At 36.3% G+C, this 18,302-nt stretch overlaps 2 protein-coding genes across 2 annotated transcripts in view; one reads left to right on the forward strand and one right to left on the reverse strand.

Annotated features, from left to right (window-relative positions):
* The window catches only part of FBXL13 (F-box and leucine rich repeat protein 13), an 87,112-nt gene that overhangs the window by 32,485 nt on the left and 36,325 nt on the right, over positions 1-18,302 (forward strand). Inside the window, 3 exon segments of the mRNA XM_034062734.1 lie at positions 9,029-9,081; positions 12,666-12,772; positions 15,858-15,984. Coding sequence (XP_033918625.1) covers positions 9,029-9,081; positions 12,666-12,772; positions 15,858-15,984 — 287 coding nt within the window.
* LRRC17 (leucine rich repeat containing 17) lies at positions 890-17,061 on the reverse strand. The gene is made up of 5 exons (XM_031048300.2): positions 16,919-17,061; positions 15,925-16,011; positions 6,861-7,740; positions 2,948-3,103; positions 890-1,737 (listed from the first exon to the last, which is right to left on the reverse strand). The coding sequence occupies exons 3-5, from the start codon at positions 7,615-7,617 to the stop codon at positions 1,334-1,336; spliced, it is 1,317 nt and encodes a 438-aa protein (XP_030904160.1). The 5' UTR covers positions 7,618-7,740; positions 15,925-16,011; positions 16,919-17,061; the 3' UTR covers positions 890-1,333.

The raw sequence follows: 18,302 nt of genomic DNA on the forward strand, positions 1-18,302 counted from the left end.
AGCATCTTCTACTTGCCCTCCACATGAGCTTGGGTAATTACTTTTCCTTTCCATGTGTAAAAAAAGGTTTATAATATCTGTTATAAGAGGCACTAGTTCTGCTAGTTCAATATTAACTGATGCAGAAATAAAAAAAAAACAGAGTTATTATGTAAAAACTAGGAACAGTCTTTCAGTAGAAACAGGTTTTTTCTTTTTTTCTAAAAAAAACTTTCAGCCACTCTATTATATAGCAAGGAATTTTATCTTTAGGGATATTGTCAACTTAGCTGAGGCATTTGTATGGCTCAGTTACCATAGTATTAGACTAATCACAGTTTGTAATGAATGTATATTCACATAGGCAGTTGTATGATAAGGAGGTGCTATAATGCACATTTTACAAATGAGCTGGGTGGAAGGGCAGATTTTAGGAATTCCCTGCACATTTAGTGAGCACTCAAAAGCACACTACTTACCTGCAGTGTGGATGGTCACTGGCATGTGGGATGCAGGCTACAGCAATATTCAAGTGATCCTCTTCAAATGATGTCATGTAATCTATGTCAAACTGACATGAAAAGCTAAAATGCTTCCTAGAAAGACTTCAGCTCTGCCTACTGCAGAAACTGAACAAGACAAATGTGAACACATTGAGCTAGGGCTTGGGAACCAACTGCTTCTTGGCTGCTCATGGCTTCAGGCTGATCAGGTATAGAAGAGGCAGAGGCTGAATTACTCACTCAAAACTGAACAGAAACACAGGTAAATCAGCAGGTAGAACCCAGCTTCTGGGTTTGAATCCTAATCAGTATAAGGACTGCTATTTGTGTTTTTCTAGAACTGTATTTAAACTTACTCTTCAGTTTGATTTTTTTTTGTATACAGTAAAACAACAGGAAGCTGATACAAAAATCTTAGAAATGTTTTCTGGGAATACTTCAGGAAAGTGATAGATACAGAGGACTGACAACACATTCGAGAAAAATGTGTCTTGGTCACAATCCTGCAGCAAGTTCTGTGACAGCACAAAAGTTGTATTCATGCATAAGACAGCTCCTCCGCACCACACTATGTACATTTGTGCCTATCTATTTCTACCATATAGTTTCAAATACTTGCCAAAATATTTCACAAGAATGTCCAGAACAAATGGTCAGAAACAATTAGTTGATGAAGGATGATGTGTAACTAATGCCATTCTGTAATTAACTGCAATAAACAGAAATCTTTGTAGACAGATAGCCCTACAAAGAGTCAGTACAATTAACAAAAAATGTAAACAGCTTGTTTTTCTTTGTCAAAGTATCAAATATTTGAATGTACTAAAAAAAAGAAAGGAGGGATTCCCTTGTTAGCCTATCACAGTGACAATTACACCATGCTTCTTTACTGTTTGAACTGATTGTTCTTTGTGTCGCTCCCATTCCTCATCATCTTTGTCCAGATCAAAAGTTTCTGGATAAATGGGCAGCTTGTCTTTTGGGCATTCCTCATAATAACTTCTAACATATTTTCCAACGGACCATCCTTTGTATTCCTCAGGCATTTTGCATTCGAGACCATTGTAGTGAACATTGTAGTGATGCTTCAACCAGTAGAACAGATAATGAATGTTGTAATCACATCTCCAAGGGTTGTCTCTCAGCCACAGTATTTTTAGAAAGTAAAGATCTTCCAGTACTCCATATTCAAAATTCTGCAAGCTGTTGTTTGATAGATCCAGCTCCTCTAAGTTATTGAGGCCTGAGAAAGCAGCTAGTCAATAGAAAAACAGTTATTGGTACCTCATAAAGGCAAGTCAGAAAAAACCCATGCATACCTGCAGTGGGAGAAACATTTTTGTGATTATACATTTATTCATTTGGGAGGGTCTAAAGGCTACAAAAAAAGTTTTTTCAAACCCTGAACTTTAAAATATGTCTTGAACCTTGAGAAGTGTTGTATTGATATAAATACATTGACATTAGGGGAGTTGTATTGCTGGTAAGGTTGTAATATTCTCAATGGGCATGCCTGAGTATAGAATAGGTACAGTGAAGGTGAATGAATGCTTTATTTGCTCATAAAAGTTGACTGTTATTGCTGTGATGCAGTAGAAAAATGGGAATTGATTATGTATTAATGTGCAGGGCAAATAGTGTTTGTATGTATGTGTGTATTTGTGTGTGTGTGAAGAACCTTTAAATTAGTGTTTTAAGGTATGAAAGATAATAACAAAGAGCTTCATAATAAAGCTTCTGAGTCACATTTCTGAGAGCAGTTCATACTTTTTGCAAATATGCCATCTCATTTAATGGTGGAAGTCTTAATTTAAGTTAATCGACTATCTGTAATGTTAAACTTTTTAAGTAGCCTGATTAGTACTGTTTTTTAACTGCCAAAATGCTACTAGAGAAGGCTCTTTTTGTGTCATACTTCTACCTGTCTCCTTGTGTCTGCTTTCATAATGAAAAACTGAATACACATAGGCTATAAGCAAACTGCCAACAAGGCCATTTGAGTTCTAATAATATATAAATTATGAGCAATTATATGTTGTGATTTCTAACCCAAAAGAGTTTAAATACTTTTCCTTTGTCTTTTACTTTATTGTCCGATATAATTTAAAAGCAGCCTTATTACGTGACAAGCTTTCTTAGAATCAGCAAAGATATTGAAAACATCGTTCAGCTATTTAGCACTTTGGGAAGTGATTAGCCTTCAGTCTGCACAATTAAATTTTGCACTTTCTTGATTTAGAGTTAAGAAAGGGCAGCTGAAATCAGTGTCTCTTCATTGACTACCATGATGAATACATAACAGTGCAAACCTTTACTCTATGAATAGTGGTAGAAAAGGTAAAATTTGAACCAGCTTCTCAAATTTAAAACCCTTCCCCCCCCACATTTGTATCTGATAGACATTATTAAAGTTTAAATTTAATAACACCAACCACTTTTTAATGACTGTTTAAAATTATTCTTACCAGGATCAATGTAGGCTATTCCATTACTGTTTAGGTTTAATATCTTCAGTTCACTGACATCATCAAACTCTTTGGCTCGCAGTTGTCTAATTTTGTTGCTGGACAAATCGAGTTTAACTATATCTGGAGGTATGTTACCTGGAACTTTCTTTAAATCTTAAAAAAATGAAAAGGAAATAACTGTGTTAGCTTCGGATTATTTTTACTGCTTAGGTATCACAGAATTTTGTCAGTTTAGCATTGTTTCTCATTTTTTCCCATTCAGATACTGGAAGGCTGCTATGAGGTCTCCACACAGCCTTCTCTTATCCAGGCTGAACAGCCCCAACTTTCTCAGCCTGTCTTCATACAGGAGGTGCTCCAGTCCCCTGATCATCCTCGTGGCCTCCTCTGGACTTGTTCCAAAAGTTCCATGTCCTTTTTTTGTTGAGGGCACCAGAACTGCACACAATACTCCAAGTTGTTTCTTCAACTTCTGAATTTCATTGCTTTGTTCACTTGTATCTTTACATTTCATCTGAAAATTGCTCTCTTCATTAGTGCTTATAGTAAAGCCTCTGTGGTTTATATTTTTATTCTAACAGAACTGTACTATTCTTTCACATAGGGGTAGGGTGGGTAATGAAGATACTATACTAATAAAAAGTATGTGTGAAGGGTTTGATAATTTAAAGAACAGAAATCAGAGTAATTATATAAAAAAATGTTCCTTGGTGAATGTTCATTGGTTTTTCCATAATCAAATGACAGTGTGCTGTCTTACATTCTTTATGTTGCCAAAAGGTAAAATGTTCTAAAATTGTATCAGCAATTAAAATGTAGTAATATTTATAGTTCTGTAGTTACTTTATGGAGTGTTTTAGTACTATTGAAGACTTTATATTTGTTCTAATACTTACTGGTAGCATAGTGGCATTCTGTCTATCTACTTCTCCCTACCAAAGTATTCAAGGACTGTGTGCGTATCCTTATAACGTTCCTTGCTCCTTGCAAGAGTTACGGAAAGAATAGCTTCTAGTCTAGTAGTAAGGGCACATTCTTGAGAAGTGCAGACTGGGGTTTGAATCTTCACAGAATAATGTTAATAAACTTGATCTCTAGGATTATGTTTGCTTAATGAGGCTTATAATCCTGGCTGTTGCTACAAGAAAATGGGTGTTATCTCTTATTTGACCATCTTTGACTGAAAGCAAGTAGCTCCTGGATCTGTGCTGAAATCTGTGCTGTCAGTGTAATTCTAAAGTTCTGAAGACGTCTAAAGCAACATGTCAGAGTCTTCCTGCCTCATATTTGATTCTGAGCAGAGCTTTGGTATTCTAAACACATAAATATTATGACTACTCCAGCCTGCTCTGGTTGGAGTGCTTCCTGCTAGTGCAGATGTCAAAGTTTCAGGGCCTACTTATCAGCAAATGAATGAAAATAATGCTCAAATTTGAGACTTTGAGAGTTTGTCAGTATTAGAAAGCAGATTTTTTCAGCTGTTCTTGCAAATACAAATTCTTTCACAGAAAAGCAAACAGAAATTACTTCTGCATCCAACTTTTGTTACTTTTTTTGGTAAAACAGAATCAGACAAATTCTGAAGTACTGAAAGATCTGGTGTGTATCACTGGTCTGATGGAATATAAACAAGTTCTTCAAAAAGGAGAACATACACATGGTTATATGTATTTTTAAGATGTTTCTTTCATGAGCTTTCTGACATAAACTGAAAGCTGCTGGCCTGTTGTATCTCCTTAGAGATGCATAGTTCTGGTATACTACTTGTCACTTCATTCCCTCCATTGTAAGGGAATAGTGGATTGCAGCTTTTCATGTCATCTTACAGGTTGGGAAACTAATTCACCTTTTTCCTGACTCTGAAGTCTTGTTCATGTGGATTATACTCCTATTTCTAATGAAAAATCCATTTAAATTGTGCATCTGCTGCACAATAATCATAAGCAAAGGCAGTAAAGTATGGTGCTTTCATCAAAGATTACATTATGTTCAGAAATCCTAAATATCCATGGGATATTTGTATCCAGCTGTCCAGCATATGCACAGTAGACCTGATACTTACTACAAAATATTGAATGTACTCAATGTTTCTGTGCTAGACATTCAGAAAGTCCTGGGCTGGACTTCTTGACATGATGGAGGGAGTGCCTGTACCCTCATGTAGTCTAGTTTATTCATGTTGAGGCTGAAGTAACTTTATTCCTTCATTATTAATACTAAAGACAGCAAATAGCTTTTTAAAAAATACCGTAAAAGCCTGTGAAACTCCGACAAAGAGCAGACCACGTTGAATAGTTCTGTGGACTTAGACAAAAAAGTAGCATTTTTCTTGCTGAAGGTTTTTGAATATATTCATGTGTTCAGCTCATGTCTTTGACAGCACTAGTTGGGGAGAGCCAGAAGGTCAGCCTTCTCTTATATTAAGATTTTAATATATGCCGGGTTTCTGTTCAGTAGCACAGTTTAGTGGAGATGTAAGGTAATAATGATATAATGTAGATTTTATGAAGGATAATTAAGATTGCATTCTATAATCTAATAATTAAGATCCTATTTACAAGGGAAGGTAAGGTATGTGAATATTAAGAAATTAGTAGATATTAGCCAGTTAAAAAAGCATAAAACATTAATGAGAAAGACGCATGGTAAGACATAGAGAAAAGTGAGTCATAGGAAGAAGAAAGGGATTTAACAGGTGGAAAAAAGTAAAAATGTGGACCATTTTTTTATGCCATACATAGTAGATAAACCACGAAATCAAATACTGAAATTGTTAACACTTTGTATTTAGGTATTGTCACCTTATACTGACTTCTGAGCTTGGCATTGGTGTTAGGGTCCAAGAGTAAGGGTGCACAGAGCAGTTGCATGAATTGAAGTCACTGTTTAAGCAAATAGAAGTTTAGCAAACACAACACAAGATACAAGTGGGCAAACCATAGTGCAGTGTTCTGGTATTGCAGGCTATGCTCTGCAAAACCTGGGAAAAAAAACCTCCCAGTTCTGGATACTTCTAACATTGATTTTTATTTCAGATTTGTAATGTTAAAAAATGACTCTTTTCTGAATATTTGGTTGTTTGCTTTGTTTTATCATGGGATAAAATATGGGAAATAAAAGATGAATAAATGTACACTTTTGTGTTGAGTTATGCCACATCTGGTCTACCCTTAAGGCTTAACTGTGGCTTTTAAGAGCCTGAGAAGGAATTAGGAATGGAATGGATCCAAGGGTTTGAAAAACATTTCTTGAAGGCACTTCAATTTTGAAATGTTTGCTGGGTGCTGGGAAGAAGCACACGGGGGAATTATTTCTTTATGAACAAAATCATACAATTTCTTCCCTTAGTAGAAGAAATATTGCACAGAAAATGTGAGGATGCAATGACTCTCCTTTGCAGTCAGGTTCCTTTTGGCACTGTAAGCACAGCTGGCTGCTCCAGTATTGCTTCACAGATTACTTCTGTCAAAGTTGTTATCTTTGTGTTTGTACACTGAAAAGAAGAAAAGACACTGTGCTTTTCTCTATCTGTGCAACAATTTCAGCACAGCTGTAATTTGATTAGTATGTTTATAGTTGTAAAATCAGGCTTGTGAGGTGCTGGTAACTTGTAAGGTGCTGGTCCTTCAGTAGGTATATGCTTAATTTTATTCCTGTTGACTTTCGTTTGCCATCTTATACCAGAGCACAATAGAATACCTGTGGAATCAGGGTGGCAGAGTAGAGGTAGAATACAGAAAGAACTCTTACTTGTTGATTGTGGTTATGAGAAAAAAACAACAGAAGTACTCAGAGTAAGGTGGGTACTAGTTCTATATTAATTTGCTGTAATGTGAATAAATGTAGTAAGGGAGCAAGAATATTAAAGAATATTAAAATCATTATTTCAGTTATAAGAACAGATACAAACCTTTTCTTCTGCAGTTGAGAGTTGGTACAGGAAACACATACATGTGGCATGAAGAGGAATCAAATTCTGGTTTGGCAGCTTCAGGCTTTTCCCGTTTTATATTTTGGGGGTCCTGCCTGGTTTCTTCACTACATAGCTGTTCAGCTTTTATCTGCTTTAGTTTTTGATTTTTCAGTCCTATTGGATGCACACACTTGGCATAATTTCCCAAATTCCTGTTTGCTGGAACCTGCAGCATTGTAACAAGAGCTTCTAGTTCACAGTTGCAATGCCAGGGATTATCATAAAGACGTAGGTAGTTTAGACTGGGTGTATAAATAAAGATCTCCTCAGATAAACTCTTAATTTGGTTATGCTGAAGTAAGAGTGTGGTGAGTTTATTCAAACCAGAAAAAGCCTCGTTCTCAATTTTTGATATCTCATTCTGTTGTAAATCCAGACTTTTCAGTGCTTTGTACTTGGAAAACATATTATTCTTCAGTTTACGAATCCTGTTTCTTGCTAGCAGCATGTGTTTTAAATCCTCTGGCCAATCAGGTGCCACAAAAATCAATTTTCTTTCCTGACAATCTAGGTATTTCTCATGAAGATAAGTGTATATATCACATGGTAGGCCTTGGGCACTGCGCTTAACAGTGCTAGATGCTCTCCTTAAGATGTTTTCCCTTTCATTGTTTCTCAGACTCCTATTCCTTGTCTTCCTACTGTCAGATGCTTTACAAAGAAGTAGTAGTAGTATAATAGTAACTACTTGCATCCTGACATTCAGCTGGCCCCAGCTATTTTCTGTGACAGCTGTAACAGTTGAAATTTTTTGATAGTCTTAGTCAATGTTGTACAGATCTGAGGAGACACAGCTGGAGTTTGTGGGATCCCTGTGCTGGAAGAGAAGTAAAACATTACAACAGATGAAACAGGTACTTTCATAGAGGCTTAAACATAATATACAGTATTCAGTCAAATAATCATCACGCTGCTTGGAGCTTCACAAATACTTTGAAGATTTAATGTCCTATCTCTTTTTTTTGTGTGTGTGTTACTGGTTTTTACTGTCTCTAGTTTATTGTTATTCATTTTTATTAAACATGGGAAACTATATGCACCCATTTCTAACTGATCTTTATTAAAAGATTCTCATGTATTCAGGAAAATTACATTAGGCTGAATCTTTGTATTTAAGTTCATCTTGGAAAATGAGCTTGAAAGAGGACCTTGAGGCAGATACTTCCCAGCTTTCTGGGTGTCGACCCACTGGAACACATCCAGTGCCTATCGACTCCCCAGTTATAGACTATGCTCAAATGCATTCTTATTTTCAGGTTGAACCCAAATCTACCATTTATGTATTTACCATAGAAATTTACTAGCCCTGCTTACTACCGAATGTCTCTTATGGCCCACGTCAGGTAGGCAAAGTTGGCTCAGAAAGACCACAGGTTATATGTCATCTGAGTGTAAGCAAAGTGCAGAAGAGAACTTGCTGGTCACGGCCGTGGCGTGCTTTAAACCAGTTCCAGGTCTGTCCACCTAAGGAGGAACAGTACAGCCAGGAGCTTTTAGCTACGAAAGCTAAACACAGTCTTGAGGAATTATTATTAGGGGAAGATAAGGACTGCTGCTGACAATCGAGTCTAAAATGCCTCCGTATTTTTAGTAAGTTTTCAGCCTGTGTTCCCTCCTGAATTTCCCATAGTACTCGTGCGTATTGCCCTTTTCCTTCATCTTCAGTGAAGTTTGTCTTTCCTTATAAGCATTTTAACCCCTCAGCTTTTTGTGTTTTCTAACTATTTTCAAGCTCACAAATTTCTTTTGCTAATCAGTATCATCCCTTCTGAAACTTTTTTTCTCATTCTGCACTGTTTGGCATAACTACGTAGTTAATTTTTCTCTATGATAGTGGACCTAAGCACCTGGCAAGGTATTGATCTTGAGTGCAGATCATTGCACAGATGCCGTTAGTTGATGGAGTGTAAGAATAAACATTTCCTCAGGACAGCTTTCTCCAACTTTGTATTCTGCTTTTGGGTTTTTTGATGCTTTCTTCTCAGTAATCTGCTGTGGCTATGGTTTGAGGGGGGACTGAATCTGTAATATGAATTCTTATGTTTATGTTGTACACAGAGAATTTGAACTGTTCACTCTTAATATGACTTTTTTATTATTTTTAGGTGCATGTAAGAATTTGCAAGACTTAAATCTCTCTGAATGCCAGGGATTAAATGTAAGTACTTCAGACCTTTCTCATGAACTCTAATTTCTAATGAGAAGGAAGATTTGTAAAGAGCTGTGTTTATTTGGACACACAAATCTTCCTGATAGAAAGTAGAGACTTGTGTTCTCAAGGACTTTGAAAATGGAATTCAGTAGGATTCAGAGGTACTCAGTGAAATTCTCATTTGTTTTCTACAGTCCTAATAGAAATTGATATATTCAATCTCAATTAATTTTAATAAACATGCTCCAAAAGTTTACCAGTCTGGGGCAGGTTTTTTTTTTGTGTTTCAAGTTTGGAGTTGGCAACAACTATGCATTTCAATCCTATATTGTTTCAGGTTCCTTTATTCCTTCACTCAGTAATACATATAAGCTCTAAAAAATTCTCACTATATTTTTAGATATTTGTGAGAGCCTTTATTTGAAAGGTGTCTGAGTATGCAATCCCATCATCACTATATATTTGTCTGTTCTTTTTCTTTTAGCATTCATTTTCAGTTTTATTGTGCTTCCATTAATTCTCTATAATGTTTTTCAACTGCCCTTCTCTGCTGGAAAAATGATGTTTGATTCTGCTATATAATATTATAATTACAGTGTAATATTTAGAGATTGTATGCTTCTTAATGATTGTTTTGATCCTTGATTCTGTTGTTCCTGAAATAAGAAAATAAGTTAAAGTGGGCCAGGGCTTTGTAAAGACTCAAACACTTTCATAACTGTCTATTTTGTTTTCTTTTAAACATGCTTGCTCATATACATTTGATATGTACCAGCAAGCACATCCCTAGGTAGTGTCAGGGCCTGGTTCATGGGATAGTAGGGACTTGCTGATTGCACTCTTGCCAATACAGCCTAGTATGCAGTGGGTCACCTTTCCTGAAAGGACATACAGTTGATATACATTGACATTACTACTGACCAGGACTTTCAGGTCAGTGTGTTTGATAGCTGCTTTCTGACCAGTGTCTAGACTACTGATGCGTGGGGTTATTCTAACCCAGATGCAGGACTTTTGCATTTGCCTTTGTTGAACTTCATGAGGTTTCCATTAGCCCATTTTTCCGGACTAAATCTCTCTGAATAGCAGTTCTAGTCTCCAGTGTGTTGACTCTTCCCCCAGCTTGGAATAATTTGTGAATTTGCTGAGAATATACTCATTTCCTGTCATCCAAAACATTTATAAAGACGTTTAATAGCACTGGCCCCCATGCTGACCCTTGAGGGATGCCACTTGCCACAAGCCACCAGTGGGACTTAGCACCACTGGTGACAACCCTTAGGCCTGGAACTTCAGACAAATTTCACTCACCTTGAAGTCCACTGATCCAGCCTTTATTTTACCGCTTTGGTTATAAAGGGTATGGTGACCTGTGCTGAAGGCCTTGCTGAATTCAAGATACAACAGCTGCTTTTTCTCCCTAGATCTAGTAATTTCATCATAGAAAACTATCACCTTAGTGAGGAATGCTTTGCCCTTGGTAAATACCTGCTGGCTGTTCACTATTACTTTTTCATCCTCCTTGGACACGGCTTCTAGCAGGATTTGATACATAACCTTTGTAAGAACTTGGTTGAGGGTGACTGGCCTGTAATTTCCTAGATCCTCCTTCTTCTATTTCCTGTAAATTGGTGTGTCATTTCCTATCTTCCAGTCACCAGGAATCTTGTCTGGTCATTATGACCTTTCAAAAATGAGCAAGGCCTCTCAGTGACAAAAGCCAACTTAGTACTCTTCGATACATTCTTTCTCATCCCATTTCTTCAAATGCTCCCTGACATTACCTTCTTCTGTCATAGGTATTGCTTCACTTCCATGGATACTGCTAGTAGGCTCCTGCAGGGCAGCCTTAGTAATAAAAACTGAGGCAAAAAAAGTCATTCAGTACCTTGGCCTTGAAGATCAACAAGCTGTCCTGGACCCTTTTGCCTTCCAGGGTTGTCTACCATGAGATCCTGTTAAGCAGGTCCCTAAACAAGACAAAATATGCTTGTTCTTCTACAATTTGTCTGATTTTCTACTCTCAGGATTATAAAGTTCTCATTTTCATGGTTGCAGTAACCAAAACCACTCTAGTTCTTCACATCCTTGAACAGATATTTCTTGTTGTGAAACAAGTCCAGAAGAGCATGTTCCCTAGGCCACTTGTCCATCACCTGGATTAAGAGACTGTCTTCAACACACTCTAGAAGTCTCCTGGATTGTTTGTGCCTAACAATATTGTTCTTCCAGCAGATAATGAGTGGTTAAAGTCTCTCATGAGTAACCAGGATAGGCAGTTGTAAGGTTTCCTTCAGCTGCTCGAAGGTTTCATCTGCTTTCTTTTTTTTGATCAAACAGTCTGTAATAGATACCACAATTTAATCCTCATCGGTCTAACCTCTAATCCTTACAAATAAGATGTCAACTGACTTGACACCCTCCAATGCAATGCTCCATGGCATTGATTGCAACCTGTCTCCATCTTCCTGGGCTGTCATTCCTAAATATTCCATAACAATAATCGCAGCCCTCCAGTTATGTGTACTACACCATTGCATCACTGGAATCCCAATGGAAGCATCGCTCTGCACCTGTGCATCCCTGCTGGTTGATTCCCATGCTACAAGTGTTTGTGTTCAGACACTTCAGATGGTCCCCTCGTTGTGCTGCTTTCACATGGAATGGAGAGTTTTCCCCATTGTGTCATCCACTAAATACTTTCTCACCATTTATGACTTGTTCTTTTCAGGTTATGGTTATCTTCCATCAACATACCTATTTTTACTGGTGACACCTCTCTCAAATCCTTTGTTTTAGGAATATATTTCAAAAGCACAAACTCTTCCTTGAAGCCGATTGGTATTGAATTTCCAGCTGTCTTGGTGATCCTTTACTAGAAAGATGACCACGACATGGCAAGAGATACACACTCAACTATAACATTTTTCTGTATAAGTGCTGACCTTTTGCCTTTCTATTATGTGGACTTTTATTGTGAAACATTCTTCATACTAGGAGATTTGTTCCCATTATGGATTGGAGGGGAATGGAATGGAATGATATATAGAACAATATAGGTAGTACCAATTTTGCAGGTCAATAAAACTTGGAAGACTTATAATTAATCAAATCTAGTATTCCACCTAGAGGTTAGGACTAAACAGAAGGCTTTTTGTAAAAGATATTACTGGTCGGACAAGTGTACCAGAGTTCATGGACAAAATTAACCACTGGTTTTAGATACTGGGATTAGCTAACAAGAATCTTGTCTTAGCAAACATGTAAACGTGCTAACCTTCAATCGTGTGAAAAGTCCCCTGTGTTCTGTAGGACTGTGTAGTTTACCATGTTTCCTTGAACTGGAATGTTAAAATTACCACACTTCAGTTGAGTAACAGTAACATCATGTGTCTCTCAGTATTCTACTTTGAAGCTTCCAAAGAAAATGGCTGTGGTAGTCATCATAAATAATCATAAAATTATTATGAAGATTTAAAGATACTTACTCATGTTTTTTCCCCCTTGTTACTCAGCATAAAAATGTAAGATAACAATACAAATATAATTTCAATTTAATTCTTGGTTATTTTTTTTTAATTATTATTCAGGATGAATCGATGAGAGTCATATCAGAAGGCTGCAGATCTCTTCTCTATTTAAATCTGTCCTATACAGATATTACGAATGGAACGCTACGATTATTGCCAAGGTAAAAGTAAACAGAAATATGAAAGTGTGCTTGTTGTAATCTTACAGGAAACCTAGAAGCATATATAGCAGAAATACACTTTTTGAGTGATTTTCAGGATCCTGTCTGCTATTCAAAATGAAAAAAATGCCGCATACATTGACTTAGATAGCACTTCTTTTTGTGGTATATTTAAAAATACCCTCTATATTTCATAGAGATTTATAGAAACTTTTAAAAGAATGTGCTAGCCAATATTTTCTTGGGCATGTCCAGTTCTTGTGGTGATGCAAGAAGTTTGCAAGTTAGGTATGTTCTTAGAAATCTATTTTTGCAAGAGAGGATTTTGCAAGAGTGAGTAGGTGTATTGTGTAAGCCTAGGTCTTGTGTGACAACTGCAAAAGAGTTAGTCCAAGCTCTTATTTGGAAGATCAGTGAGCTGAAGGTGAAGAATGTACATTCTTACAGAGGTCTGCCATTCCTGTTTTAGGTGTATCCCTCCATGAGTCTTGAAGTCTGCCTGATAGGCAGAATTACTGCATTAAAAGCTGCCATAAAGGAAAAGAGGTGTGCTGATCCATGGTAGCATCATCACAAAGACGTACATAGATTTAAAGATAGCTGTACATTGTTTCTCTTTAAGGAAAACTGATGTCTTCCTTTCAAAGCAGACCCACAAAGTCCAGAAAGATGTTTTTCTTTGTCATCTGTATGGTACATTTTGACCTTCATTTTACTTAATCTAGAATGCCATATCCTCATGTAATTAACGTTTGTTTTGGCAAAGTTTTCCTTTTAGTGTGTCCAATCTTGCCATTAATTTTTTCATCAATATTATTAGCATAATCTGTGCTTTCTCCTTGTTGGCCAATATTTTGTCTTTTTAAATTTCCCTATATTTATGTTGAAGTTTGGAACAGCTGCTCTATAGGTAATATCAGCCTATGTTATTCTGGTTACCTGATCGTGCTGTTGCCACCAAAAGTCAGACCCATTCATTTCTGTTAATGTGTAAATAGCTTGTACCTGAGGAAAGTATTCTCTGGGGTAGGTGAAGCTTTCAATGCAATAAAATTTTTGAAACTAAAAGAAAAGTTCTCCACTGAAAAAATCTATTTTGCAGTTAACTTGTACCTCTCTAATAAAAATTTTTCCCAGTCACACATGATGCTTCTGATTTAAGCCCATAAGATACCAGTGGTTTTATTAATTTTTGGACAAAAAGCAAAGCTCATTGTTTCTGAGATGGGGATGTACAAAAAGTTGATGTCCTATGAAGATGTTGATAGCAGACAAATTTCATGAGCATTTCATATGCCATCTCAATAGCATTAGCTCACCACTAGTCCTGTGCAATGAGGTAACTAATAGAAAGTTCTTAAAGGTGGCAGTATTGCATTTCATAATATTGCACATGAAGTTTGCTATTGTATATCAGATGTCCGTTACTGGAAAAAGGAACAAAGAAGTGTAGGCTGAGTGTGCTCAAAACAGTTTGGTCATTTTTGATTCTCTCCTAGTGTTCCATACCACCATTTTAACCTCTGTATTACACAAGATCCTCAGCTACAATTTCCCTCTGAAGAGTTCTCTTGCATATGGTAGACATGAATATTGTCTATCAGGAATAAAAATCAGAAGATGTTTTTGTCAGATTGCTTTAAAACAATGCTAATGCCAAAAATAATTGAAAAACCATTATGACAGAACTGCAGAATGTAATTGTAAGGCAAAACAGGGATTTGGTCTCAGTCTTCAAAATGCAGTAAGAAAGGCTTCTCTGTGTCTTAAGTTGGGCAACCTTGTAACAACATATACTTTAAAAAGACTCAGAGCTAGCAGAGTATAAAACCCAGTCTCTTAATTTATTGTTTATTTTATCAGATAATCTTGGAAGTGTACTATCTCAGAGTTCCACTCACTTCTGTGGAATATGTCACTAACATGTAAAAAGGCTTATGCTTCTCAAAGAGGAATATTTTTATTCCTGTATTTAATATGAATTAAATGTTTCCATTAAAAAATCCCACATCACAAACACATTCCTTTATGTTCTAATATCTGGTTCTGATGCATGTTTATTTTTCTTCTTTCTTTGTGCTCAGTTCAAGTTATCATGTTTCCCTACTCTATACTGAAAGTATTAACTGAGTTCCAAAAATGTAAGCAGTCAGCTCCCCAGTGGGTGTTCCCATCTTTCTTCAAAATGCCTTTTTTTGCTGACTTGCACAGCTGCATGACTATGTCCCTGCATCTAAATATCTACCAGAGCAGTAGGTCCTAATTCTAGGTTTTGAATTTCGGTGTGCTTTAATTTGTGGTGCTCGTGGCAATTGTTATTTACTCCAGTTGGAAATGTAGTTCATGAAAATGAATAGTTTTCAGTATGTTATAAACCAAAGTTGCAGAAGGAAACTTAAGTATGTTCAGACTGTAGATTCTTGCTTTTACAGAAAGCTTTTGATTAACATTTTCCACTTATACAGTTTATTTTCTTTTAACTAGCATTTAGTACAAAGCAAAGTTTTCCAAAAGAACTGGTTAAAACCTACCATTGGATGATTTTCTTTTGGATAATTCCCTTTTGTTTCTCTTTCAATTCATTGTGTTCTTTTAATAGTACTCTTCTAAATAATTATATGACTTGAGAAGCTGTAATTGTACTTTTATGTTTTTAGTGCCCTTTGATAGAGTTCTGGTTTTCATTTCCAGCAGGCACTGCTTGCAAAATCAATGGCAAAGACAATCCAGCACACTTACACCGAGAAGTCTGTTACTTTCAAAGTATGCACACAAAAATCACAGTTAAAAAAGTATGCTTTTGCAGTTATTTGATATAACTTTAAAATGATACTGTTTTCAGATTATGAAATATATTGTATGATAGTACTATTCCCCAGTAATTTGCAATACAGCAGAGGGAAAAGTGCAGCAGAAGAAAGGGACTTTCAAACTTCAGCAAGAAGATAATCCTATTTCATATCAAATATCTTTACAGTAGTTTTCAGAATACTTTAGCTGTTTCATGTTCTTTTGTTTCTGCAAGCTATCTCTGTAATAATTTGCTCTCTGTCTGGTTTTGTTGGTTGTTTTTTTTTTGTTTGCAAACCAGCTTCCCCAATTTACAGCATCTGAGTTTAGCTCACTGCAGAAAATTCACAGACAAAGGTTTACTGTACCTGGGCACTGGAAAAGGCTGTCACAAGCTCATCTATTTGGACCTTTCAGGTTGCATTCAGGTTTGTAGATCACGTCTTTCTTTCATTCTGTGAAGAAGAGTATCCTTTATATGACTGGCTGCATCCTGCATTCATGGTATACTGAAGCAGAACAAGCCCTGCAGCACACTTCCAGGGTTTTGAATTACATGACTACAGCTGTTTAAGTTTTACTAAGGAATAATAGCACTATAGGTTTGGCTCACTTCCAACAAACTGTCAGATCTATAAACAGCTAGTACTTACTGCATAATGAGAACAAGGCTTGCTTTTTGTAGCCATAAATAGACCAATTTTATGCCATTAGTTAGAATTTTAAATCAGGAGCTTTGAAAGCGCAGGTTTTACTAAGATATGAAAAAAAATAAAAGCCACTCTGCACTGGAAAAATATGAATTTACATTTGATTTCCTGAGAAGATGAATAATTAAAAAGTGAACTTTGGTAACTGTTTTATATTGGTTTAATACACTGATTTAGGTAGAATTTATAACTGCAATCTAAAAATAGTTAATGTTTTCGACTACTTTTGTCTCCAAATAAACTTCTAAAGAAAATCAAGGTTTTACAATCTGATGCAATTTTAGAAGCTTTCAAACATATATTGTATCTTGAAAAATACTACAAAAGCAATATGAAATGCCAAACTGTAAGGCAATACAAGTCTGCCAAGACTTTAATAAAGATTCCCACATACATTTCTTTCTCCAAATCACAAATCACATGTGAAATGATAAAGATGATATGTAGTCTGAAGAATACAACAGGTTAACTTTCCATCTGACAAAACCTTTTCAGAACCAAGGATGAAAGCAGATAGGACAACAGGCTTGTTCTGACTGCTCTTCACAGTGAGTGTTTCTTGTTCTTGAGAATCATGCTGACACTATTGTGTGGTGACAGTACGAATTTTGAAATGAGGGCTGAGGTTAGAGGAAAGATAAGATCTACCTACCTCTGAGTTTCTTTTTCAAAATGCCAGTAATTGATTAGTTTTTCCAAAGGCAACATTCCTGCTTGTTCAGAAGAGCAGTCATGAGCTGTAAGGATCTGCCTCTAGAAAGCATGATCTAATAGAAGTCAGAGAAAAATGATCATCATTGAACAAGGAAAACCACAGTCCTCCCCTTTCCAGAGGAAAGTGGGTTTGCTCGCCAGTGTGTTTGAGAGCTCTAAAAGGGATTCCACAGCTTCCTCCATTTTGGGTTTCCCCACAACTCTGGAACAGTGCTTAATGATTATGACCAAGCACTTGAGTAAACAGTTAAAACCTAAAAGAGCATCAAATTGCATCACTGTTGCAGAAAGCACTTAAATAAGATATAATTCTCTTTTTTTCTCTTCATTGGATGAGCTAAGCCAGAGGGAACTTCTGTAAGGCTAATGTTTCAAATTAGAAAAATGTACTGAAGCTATAGTATAAACATTTACATTACACCAAAAAGTGTTCTATAGGACAGAATATGTATTATTCCCATTACTTCATGTTTCCTTTTGTATTATTCCCTTCATTTTAGCATCACAGGGGCTTTTTACATGGGTTCTACTATCACCATTATTACAGCTGTAGGATTTGAACAGCTATTTTGCAAGCCCACCTGTAAACCAGGTGATTATGCTGATGATTCTACAAGTGGCAACATGGGTGCCAGGGCATTTAAACAGCTTGTTTAAATATAGTTAGGCAGAAAAGTGGGCATTAAGCACATATTTTCTAGTCTGTTGTTATAAAACAAGGCAGTTTTTTGCTTTGACTGTTATATTAATGCAGGGTAATAATAGTGGATGAATTGTAGGCATGTTTTTTTGCATAAAATCTCAGTACTTGAGGTTGTGTTGTTATGACATGGGTGGTAACTATTTTCATTAATGAGTTTCAAGGAATTTTCATAAAAATACTGAAATTCTCTTGTGTCCTGCTTAAAAGGTGTCTTGATAGTATCAGAGAATTACCTAGAAAACGCAAGATTTCTTTGTCCTGCTTCTGAAGCTGAACAGTGTAACTGGAGAATTTTCTGCTATTAGACAAAAAAATGAAAAGGCAGAAGGTTATAAAGCAATTGCATGTCATTTACTGACATTTTAGATTGCAGTTACGTAACTAGAACAGTTTGGTGAGAGATATTTTCAGTTAAATAGAAACATGGAGATTTTGAAAGAAATCTTCGTGTTGCCAACATTTATGGCTGGTTTTCAGACTGGAACTATTCTGGCCCAAAATTTGTTTGAACAGTCCATCAATTGCTGTCATCTACAACAGCTGGATAAGAGATCACAAGCCACTGGGAAAAGTAAACTTGACCCTTTCATTTCTTAATATCCTTCAGTGTTTGTGGGGA

Source organism: Melopsittacus undulatus, chromosome 5 (assembly GCF_012275295.1).
Source record: "Melopsittacus undulatus isolate bMelUnd1 chromosome 5, bMelUnd1.mat.Z, whole genome shotgun sequence".
In the NCBI taxonomy this organism is placed as follows: Eukaryota; Metazoa; Chordata; class Aves; order Psittaciformes; family Psittaculidae; genus Melopsittacus; species Melopsittacus undulatus.